Source organism: Dendronephthya gigantea, unplaced genomic scaffold, assembly GCF_004324835.1.
Source record: "Dendronephthya gigantea isolate DGI-Jeju-01 unplaced genomic scaffold, DenGig_1.0 000088F, whole genome shotgun sequence".
NCBI classification, from domain to species: domain Eukaryota; kingdom Metazoa; phylum Cnidaria; class Anthozoa; order Malacalcyonacea; family Nephtheidae; genus Dendronephthya; species Dendronephthya gigantea.
In genome coordinates this window covers 469031-479295 of record NW_021163098.1, presented here as the reverse complement: position 1 = coordinate 479295, position 10265 = coordinate 469031, and the positions used below count along the sequence as shown (strand labels likewise).

At 38.7% G+C, this 10265-nt stretch overlaps 1 protein-coding gene across 1 annotated transcript; it reads right to left on the bottom strand.

Annotated features, from left to right (window-relative positions):
* Nucleotides 1-729: 729 nt before the first annotated feature.
* Nucleotides 730-9990, bottom strand: LOC114533271. The gene is made up of 4 exons (XM_028554772.1): nucleotides 8949-9990; nucleotides 7345-7870; nucleotides 3480-4850; nucleotides 730-3255 (listed from the first exon to the last, which is right to left on the bottom strand). Exons 1-4 carry the CDS (start codon nucleotides 9768-9770, stop codon nucleotides 2555-2557), a joined length of 3420 nt encoding a protein of 1139 aa, XP_028410573.1. The 5' UTR covers nucleotides 9771-9990; the 3' UTR covers nucleotides 730-2554.
* Between the last annotated feature and the right edge of the window lie 275 nt (nucleotides 9991-10265).

Below are 10265 nucleotides of genomic sequence, written 5' to 3'. Positions count from 1 at the left end.
CAAATTGTGTTCTGTTCTAGGCGCTTTACAGTAAAATCTAATATTAAAACTATTAAAATATCTAAATCATTAACAAACCTAATAACATAAATGTTAAGACCAACGTCATACATTATTTAAAAAAAATTAAAAAGATATGTTTTAAGATTTTTTTTAAAAACAGTAATTGATTTGCACATCCGAAGATTAATGGGTAATTCGTTCCACAATCGTGGTCCCGCGACACAAAATGATCTATCCCCAAATGTCTTCAGTCTAGAACAGGGAATCTGGAGCAATTCACAGTTATTTGATCGAAGTGAACGCTGCGAAGTATGATAATGCAAGAGTTCATTCAAATACGGTGGAGCAAGGTCGTTCATAGCCTTATACACATGAAGGATAATTTTGAATTGGACACGATATTGGACTGGTAGCCAATGCAATTCAATAAGTACTGATGTAATATGTATAATAGTAAGCTATTATAGTATTACAAAAGAATTTCGTCGGGCATAACTGAATAATTTTATATGAATAAACACACTATGCAAAACTTTCTAGAAGCCTGGCTATGCCTATGATGTTAAGGCACCGGATTCAAAATTTTCAAGAATTTCAAACTACCCGCATTTTGAATCTTTACATCCACATTATGATAGAAATAAAAATCAGTATGACAGAAGCTGCCGAACATATTCATTTCTTCACTCAAAAAAATATAAACAGGAATTTTAATCTAACCCTTTAATCAAAGTAAATTAAATCGATTACATTTTAGTAACTGCTTAAACCATTTCATTTCATTGCAGTTGCAAGAATAAAAAACCAAATAAGTTAAACCTTGAAAGTTACTGTTCTCAAGTCATTTATTGGTTATATATGAGGGGTTGAAATCAAACAAAGCTCATTCTCCCCTAACCAGTGACACTTGAGATTACTTCATGGTTGGCGAGTGCGTACGACTTTTATGCATGAGTTACGAAGGATCGCAAAACGAACGAGTGAGCTTTCAATCCTTCCCAACGAGTTCGTACAAACAAGACAACCATGAAATAATTTGTTTACTAAATGTGTATGGAGATCGATTTGACAACGACACGCGCTTTTCAGTAATATACAAAAACACAGCGAGCAACAAAAATCGAAATTTTATTACGAAAATCACTAAACTGCCGACACTGCCGCTACTATTTTCAAACGGAAGAAGACGTTTCATCATTTAAATTTATTTCAAATTCGGTTAAGTCATGTGATCAAATCTGTTCATTGTTTTCGTCACATGACTACATGTTATTGTTATTCATTCATTTGTTCTAATTATGAATTGTTCTACGAAAATGCATTTGGATGACATACAACGAAGGAAAGGCCGTGGAGAAGGACTTACGCTCTCTTATTGCAGCCACAATTTCATCTGAAGGTGGAGATGTTACAACGGGATATTTTACAGCAAGCTTTCAAGCAATTGCACGTAGATATAAAGTTAGTTCGGGATATTATTTTAACGGCGTGCAAATTTAGATTCAGATATCGTGAAGTCATGTGACCAAATCGATGAACCGATTTGATCACATTAATTATCCGAATTTGAGTTTGGAATGATAAAACGTCTTTGAAATTTATAGCGGCAGTGTCGGCAGTTTAGTGATTTTCATAATATGCATCAAAACATATTTATTACTGTTTTCGTAATTTTGTTCAATAGAAGTTAGATTTTCTTTGCGAAAGCTATTATGTGCCGAATGTGAAAATGTCTGGACACTCCTATATTTCGACGCAATCTTAAAAAAAATGCCGCCAAAATGACATACGACAATTTTCACATGTGCAGAAAATCGTACGTCCAATCAAATTACATAAAGTTAATTTACCTATTGTAAAATTATTACTACCCATAGTGGGTATTATTACATAATTATAAAAATTGGGCCCTAAATATACAGCAGATTTATTGGGATTTAGCAAGTCTTAAAAACAATTCGTGTAATTTTTCGCACATCTTATTGCTCGAAATCGCAATTTTGAATCAAAAATATATTAAACCAATTGAACTGATAAAGAAATGCGGACATGATTTGTTCGTAGCCAGCCTGTCGATTTGTCCCGCTATGCTAATATTTTCGTGTTCACTGACTGTGAAAACAATAGATTTCTAAAGACATGAATAATTATAATAACTCGAAATTTACATAGCGAGACAAAATCTTCAGGCTGCCTACACCACTGCTTGTACATTAAGCAAATTTAGGCTTACAGATTGCAAAAATGCTAATACATTGTCATGAACAAAAGCAATCTTTAGTTTTTATCAATATTTTTAAATAGATTTTTACGGGGATGGGGCTAGGAGAGCCTCTGCCCCCCAGTCTATATGTTAAAAGAGGCCCTGCTAATCTGGGACAAAATATTTCAAATAAAATTTATAATATATTATAGTTAGCTAAATTTTATAAATCGTGCATGGGACAAACTGGATTTCTGGTTATAGTTAAAGTTATTATCTTATCTGATAGTAATAGGCCATTATTAATGCGATTATTATAAAAAACCTATCTTCGCTTGGTCTGAGATGTTACTGACGTTGGGTACTTTGTTTGAGCAACTTGAAAACTTCTAAAATAATAGGAGGACGTGAATCGTCTTCAGGGTAGCTTTTGGCTATCTGTAAAGCCTCTTTAACACACAACATACTTATCGCAATGGACCCAATCTCAAAATACTTCGTACTCAACTTGAGTAATATTCTCACCAAAGCTGGACGATCTTTAGACCTAGAAACATATAGGAGCTCTCTTGCTTCTTCAAAATGCTTTAAAGCCTTATCCTGCTCTCCAAGGTTTTCACATATCTCGCCCAGGTAGAAAAGAGTGGATACAACACGAGAAACCGTTTCCATAGTTTTAGAATTTTTTCTATCCACATCGAGAGCTTTGGTGCAGTATTCTTTAGCTTTCCTGAGGTCGCCAAGTTCTTTATAAATTGCTCCCATGTTACTCAGGATAATTGATGTGAGAGGTTGCTCGTAATCTGGTCCTAAGGTCATCTCCATTATATCCTTTGCTTCTTGAAAGTACTGAAGTGATTCGTTGAACTTTTCGGAGCGTTTTAGTGTCTTTCCTAAGCTATTTAGTGTTTTCGAAATCGTAATACAAGGCTTTCCCTGGAAGAGAGCCCTTTCCTGTTTCAAAGCATCTTCAAAGTTCTCTGCCGCTTTTATTAATTGACCTCGTCCATAGAAAAAATTTCCCAGGTGATTGAGACAAAACACTTTACCTGAAAATATAAAAAGTTGACTATACTCATTAATATATTAATGTATATATTATATATTATGAAAAATCACCATTATTATCACATTGTAGTTACTAGAGGCATGCATGCATGCATGGAATTTCTAAGGAATCGTTAGGTGGGGGATTTTCGCAGTTGCCTACAATTTACATCTCTCAAAAGTTAAAGTGCATTCCAAGTTGCAAGAAAAAATACGATCGATCTACCTAAGTGCGGGTTATCGCCAAAGAGATGTTGAAGTAATTCCAAACTTCTCTGGAAGAAAGTCAGAGCATCATCATTTCGATTGCAACGCTCGTAAGCAATGCCTGCAAATACATAGATTTCCGCCAACTTTACGCTGAGGCTATATTCACCAAATACTTTATGACCAAGTCGTAACGCTCGTTCCATATACTTTATTGACCGTTCATGCTGATCAGGTTCTGTTAATGACATGGAAAGGTAAAGGCAAAGATGAATCACATGCATATCTGGGATGTTCGTTAATTTGTTATGCATCTGTTCAACTCTCTCGTAAATTTCAACTGCTGACGTCCTGTCTCCACGCTCATGGTAGGTTCTTCCGAGATTTATCATCAAAGCACAGAGGTCAATAGTATACGAGCTTTCGTCATATTTCTTAATCGCATCTTCTAAAACAATTCTCGCTTTGTCAAGCTTTCCCATCCGTAATAGTATCAACGCTACATTATTAGTTGTTGAACACACGTTCAGATTTGAGTTCTTTTCATTCTGGTAATGCACTTTTAGGGCGTTTTCAAAACATTCAACGCTCTTTTCGCTTTCCCCAAACTCGTTATAGATAACTCCTTTATCGTTAAGACACATCGAGTAGTCTGGACTATCCTCAGGTTCCAATTCATACGACTCTAAAGCTTTTTGAAAATTTTGTAGCCTAGAATAAAGGCTTCCTCTGAGCATGGCCATCGATGATGGATAAGTTGATTTCTGAAGAGTTCTTGTGTCAATTTCGCCATGTTCGAAGAACTTTAGGCCAAAGTTACGACAGCGTTTACCCATATCATTAGTGATACTCAATAGACGGACAACAACATTTTCATCGTAATCACGGAAGATAGGAAGAACGGCGGATTGTTCTGTGGTGGTTGTATGCTTAGCCAGCTTAGGAACAGGGGAAAATAGATCTTTCTGTCCATTATTAGCAAAGTAAGTTTTAAGTCTCATTTCGTTCGCAATGGATAGACATACTTTGATGCTAGCGCCCTCGGATTCGCCAATAATTCCTCGATTCTGCAACTCCAAAATGATTCGCCATGACGATGGAACTCTAATATTAAGGATCAAACCCAGGTCGGCAAGAAGCAAAGAGATGAGACGATAGAACTGTTTCTTAGCATCGAAGAGACCGCCTGCAGCTGAATATGACCCGAGGTATGAATGATAGGGATAAAAGGCTCGTATGTCGTTCATCATTTGTTGAAATCCTCGGATGATGCCTACATCTGAAGTTGATTCACTTGATTTTGTGTTTAATTTTTCAGCTACACATTCATTGTATTCGTCTAGTAGAAGTTGGCTCCCGTAAAGAAATGCGGCCCTCGACATTATATCAGCTGTGAAATAAAAAAAGTCTTTATACCTGCATGCCGAGTTAAATTTGGCGTTAAAAAAGGATGTTAGGGGATGTTATCTGGCGTCTAGGAGTAAGGCCCATAATACCTACATATGTACGAGTCCTGGAGGGCATACCGGAAAAGCAGGACCCAAGAACCATGAGCACCCTTTGAGCGTAGGACAACGGGGACCGAGGACCATGAGAACTCTACATGTGTACGTAGGACCGCCGGGACCCAGCACTATGAGAACCCTGCATGTGTACGTATAGGACCGCCGCAAACCAGCACTATGAGAATCCTGCATGTGTACGTAGGACCGCCGGGACCCAGCACTATGAGAACCTTGCATGTGTACGTAGGACCGCCGCAACCCAGCACTATGAGAACCTTGCATGTGTACGTAGGACAACGGGGACCAAGACCATGAGAACCCTGCATGTGTACGTAGGACCGCCGGGACCCAGCACTATGAGAACCCTGCATGTGTACGTAGGACCGCCGCAACCCAGCACTATGAGAACCTTGCATGTGTACGTAGGACAACGGGGACCAAGACCATGAGAACCCGTATGTGTACGTAGGACCACCGGGACCCAGGACTATTAGAACCCTGCATGTGTACGTAGGACCACCGGGACCCAAAACTTTGATAAACCGTGCATGTGTACGTAGGACCACAGGGACCAAGGACTATGAGAACCCTGCATGTGTACGTAGGACCACCGGGACCCAGGACTATGAGAACCCTGCATGTGTACGTAGGACCACCGGGACCCAGGACTATGAGAACCCTGCATGTGTACGTAGGACCACCGGGACCCAGGACTATTAGAACCCTGCATGTGTACGTAGGACCACCGGGACCCAGGACTATTAGAACCCTGCATGTGTACGTAGGACCACCGGGACCCAGGACTATGAGAACCTTGCATGTGTACGTAGGACCACCGGGACCCAGGACTATGAGAACCTTGCATGTGTACGTAGGACCACCGGGACCCAAGATTTTGAGAACCCTGCATGTGTATGTAAAACCACCAGGACCCAGAACTATGAGATATTTAAAATATCTAAAATACATATTTAAATACACGACAGAAATTTTCATATAAAATTAAAATTTTTGTATGGTCCCCGTCGTCCTACGTACACAGGCTCCTCATGGTCCTGGGTCCCCGTGGTTTTACGCTCGAAGGGTCCTCATGGCCCTGGGGCCTCGCGGTCCTAAGAGTCCCCAATACCGGGTGCTGGGTCCTGCTTTTCCAGTATGCCGTTCTAAAGTATGTAGCGTGAGTGAGTAGCTATGCCCCAGTGAACCCTAATAAATAGTCCCGTGAATTTTGGCTCCACAAAAACAATGAGGAAGTATTGTTCCAGTTATTTATTAGAGTTCACTGCTATGCACTTAATATCGCCACAGAATACCTAACAGAAGTAGAACTCTATACTATTTTTTCGTAAGTGTGATTCGTCATGATTCGTCACTTAGCAAGTGCATTTTTTTGAGGCTGTCACCCTCCTGCCAATGTCTAAAATCAGCCCATTTTTAGTATTGGCACGGGGGTGACTACCTCAAAAAAATGCACTTGCTAAGTGACGAATCATGACGAATCACACTTACGAAAAAAGTACAGGAGTTCTACTTCAGTTAGGTATTCTGTGATATCGCTTTCCTAATCCCCGATCGAGCGGGCGCGGAGTGCCTGCGAGGGTACTAATTCCGCTCGGAGATTAGGAATTACACCCGAAACCCGGGAGAACATAGCTGAATCCAAAGTTGTCCAAATTCTATGTGATGGATGGTCGACGTTGGGTGATTTTGTAAGTTATGCGCATGCGCGAGTCACGACTGGTAATCAACAAACGTTCCGATTGGCTAAGACAGAAAGTTTGTATTTCAATGAGAACGGCAGCAATTTAACTGTCATTTCGTAAACCTTTTTTGTGAAAGCGTTTCATAAACTTTGTGCAATATAAAACGAGAAGAAACAAGATATATGAAGCATGACAGATAGCAAAGATGAACAGGGATGCAATCAAGACAAAGCCGTGTAAGAGGAATAATTCATAATCTGCAAGCTTATAATTATAAATGCTTTCAAAGGGTACGTGTATATATACTTTGTTTATTTCGTATTTGCTTCGCGGTAAGGATGAGCTGTATTTGTATAATTTTCAGCTTTGTATGCCGTTTATTTGTTTAATTTTCAGCTTTGTGTAATTTTCAGCTTTTTATACAAACGCATAAACCTGTGAAAGGCTATTACACCTTTGCTTTAACGTCAAAAAGAGTGTTTTTGTAAGTGTAATTTGAATTTTGATATTAAAAATACACACTATATTAAAGTATAAAACAAATTACAGAATAAAATAACATTTGAAGCGGGTTTTTTCTTTGTCTCTAAAGATTTTGTACTGAAACTTTAATCGATTGAAACTTGAATCGATTTTAAACCATTACTTAATAGCAGAAACCACAAAAAAATCTTACCTAAATGATAACCTTCTTTTATAGCAATTTCTTCATCTTGCAACTCCGCCATTTGTTTTGGTGTTCTGATCAACTCTAAAGCTGGTTTATTTCCTGTCCCCATTCTTCCTAACGGAGTTTTGGATGCCCACGGCATTGCTCCATCAAATGAAATTCCTCGAGGCGTTTCCGAGTCGAAGAACCAATCGTCATTTGGGTCTAATGACTGAAAATCATTGAGCTGTTCGATCGCCACAGCTGGTAGGATAGTTTCTCCAAGATTTATAACTTTTAAGTGAAGAAAATAACTTAATACTCGGAAGTAGTTTATTTTGTCCCCGATATTTGAGTCGGAGTACAGAATTGCAAATTCCAAGTCTGAAAAAGGCGTTGCTTCCATACGTGCCACCGAGCCGAGGGCAATACATGTGTAGTCACATGGTGGTTTGCCAAGACTATCCTCGCACTCTTTAGCTAACATTGATACAAATCTGATGAACATATCTTGAATGTCTCGAAAAACCTCATACATCTTTTCTGCATGGACCTGAATATAGATATGAAGTTTTAATATGAATATAATACATTTGAATACATGCTCAAATCTTTTGAAATGCATGGAGCCGTAGTACAGTTTATTACATTCGTGAAAACTATAATTAGAAGCACTTTCATCTACAATCGACACTTCTTTATTACTCCGGCGTCAGCGACGGAGTTGAAAATTCGCCTCGGTTTTCGCGAAACATACTAGTGTTTAAAATGTGTATGCGATTGGATTTATCTATGTCCCAGTCTTGTCTCCCAAGAGTTGTGGTGCACGGGTTTGGCTAATTTTCCGATGCGCGATTCGATTTCGCTCGCATGATACGGCAATTCCTAAACAAATAAACCGTTCTTTTCATGCTTTTCGATTAAGTTTAGATTGAATTGGGGTAAGAATATATTAATACATGTTGATTCTGGTCCTATTTGAATAATATCACTGCTATTTCGCCGTTTAACAAGATGATGTGGTCGTGTATGGGCGCGTTGACCCGTCGTAGTTTGCACAGTTAATATAACTATATAAGCGCAAATTCCAAAGGCAAAGTGTAAGACAAAGCGAATGTATCATGCGGTTTATTTACATTTTTGAACAATTGAACTTCTATACTTTTGAAAGTACGATGTGCTTCTGAATTTCGCGATCGAACATTTATAGGTTCGCTATTAAGGTATCTAAATGCGAATATGAACTGTATTGTTTATGTTCAGAAGCTCTATATTAAAGACTGGCACGTGCGCCGGAGTTAACGCCAGAACAGGCGTCTTGTCTTTCTTTAATTTGAATGATGTAAATACGAATTATGGTAATATGTAAACATATCATATCATGCAATATTAATTTCTTTGAAAATTGAAATGGATCTTTTAAGGATGTGCTGAGTAACACGAATATATCAGTAAATATGCCACTAATTATATACGAGCAATACATCTTTAATAGCGGTTTTCCACAATTGTTACCGATCGATCAAATGAATCCTCTACAGTCGAATTCTCGCAATTAAAAGAAACTATAGCTTATGCTAAAAATTTCGTTCAATAAAAAAACTCCGTCTAGCGGAAAGCAGTTTTAATACCTCATAATCTCGTTCAGCTTCACGAGTATGGTCGCGATCAATTTCATCAATCCGTTCTTTGAATATTCTCCGTTCACGAGCAATCCACTGCTTGTGAAAATCAATCTCACTACGAATCTTGTCTTTGTTGCTTTTGCCATCGTCTTTTGCAAATGCGTACAAAAATTCGCAATACGTTTCAACGATTCTTCCGAGTATTTGGTCTGCATCTATTTCGTGGTTCAGAGTTCTCGATCTTACGAGAGCAGCGTTAAAAAGTGCGTTGGCCTTTCCAAAATCAGCGCCATTGACGGTTGTCGTGGCCTTATCCAAGTACCATTCACCAAGTTTGAGAAGAGGAGATATTTGCTTTGATAGATCTTTTCCTGCGGCTTTGATTGTCCGGACTAATGCCGAGACATCGTCTTCAAATAAATTTTTGGCAACCCATTTAGCTTCTCGCAAATACATCTCTGATTTGTCAACGCCAACGGATCCCATCTCACTGAACTCCGTATATTTCCGGCTTAGCTTGAGTAACACAACTAACATTAGCCAATTCTTATATAAACCTCCAACTTGCGCATAGTCCTTCGCTTTGTTTAAATTCTTTAAAGCTTCATCTTGCTCTCCGAGTGCTTCACAAGCCAAGCTTAATCTATAAAGATTACCAACAACACGACCAAATGTATCTTTATTCACTGAAATATTTCTGTCGATCTTAACAGCTGCGGTGTAGAACTCTTTAGCCTGTCTGATGTTGTCAAGGGTTTGTCCGGCGTCTTCCAGTGCATTAATTTCTTCTAACATTTCAGATGAACAAGCGGACTTAATCGTCGCCATACAAGCTCGGTGGTTGTTTTAAAATATCGATTTCTGCCGCTTCTTCTTGGTAGCTCTCCGCTAAAATTTAGGTTAACGAAACTACAACTTTAAGGAATATGAATGCGCCTCTTCATTCATGTATACACACCAAATACGTTTGACTTTGACGTTATGGTTTTACAAACGCAATGTTATGTTGTGAATTGAAAATGTGATTTCAAATTGTGCCATTGTTTGTTTACCCTGACAACAGACTTTCAAAATACTAGGAATTACTAGGAATACTTCCTGGAGGCTTGAAAAGGCAACCAACAGGAATTTTGCCTTCAGTCAGCGAATCAGGGCGGTTGTTGTTGCCTGCAGACCAATCAGATCCCATGATTTCCTATTCCGGCGGCGGGAAAACCCTTAATTTTGGACATGGTAGAAAACACGGGTAACGGATAACCGGATAGCCGGATAATCGCTACTCTAGTAACTGATCATTGATAGATATCAATGTTCGATATCGAA

What these genes read in the sequence shown, in the direction of transcription:
- LOC114533271 (XM_028554772.1), bottom strand. Translation starts at nt 9,770, where the DNA reads ATGGCGACGATTAAGTCCGCTTGTTCATCTGAAATGTTAGAAGAAATT. An exon ending in AAAAGAAGGTTATCATTTAG is followed by an intron (nt 4,851 to 7,344) that starts GTAAGATTTTTT and finishes TTTATTTCACAG; the next exon opens with CTGATATAATGTCGAGGGCC. An exon ending in TGGCGATAACCCGCACTTAG is followed by an intron (nt 3,256 to 3,479) that starts GTAGATCGATCG and finishes TTATATTTTCAG; the next exon opens with GTAAAGTGTTTTGTCTCAAT.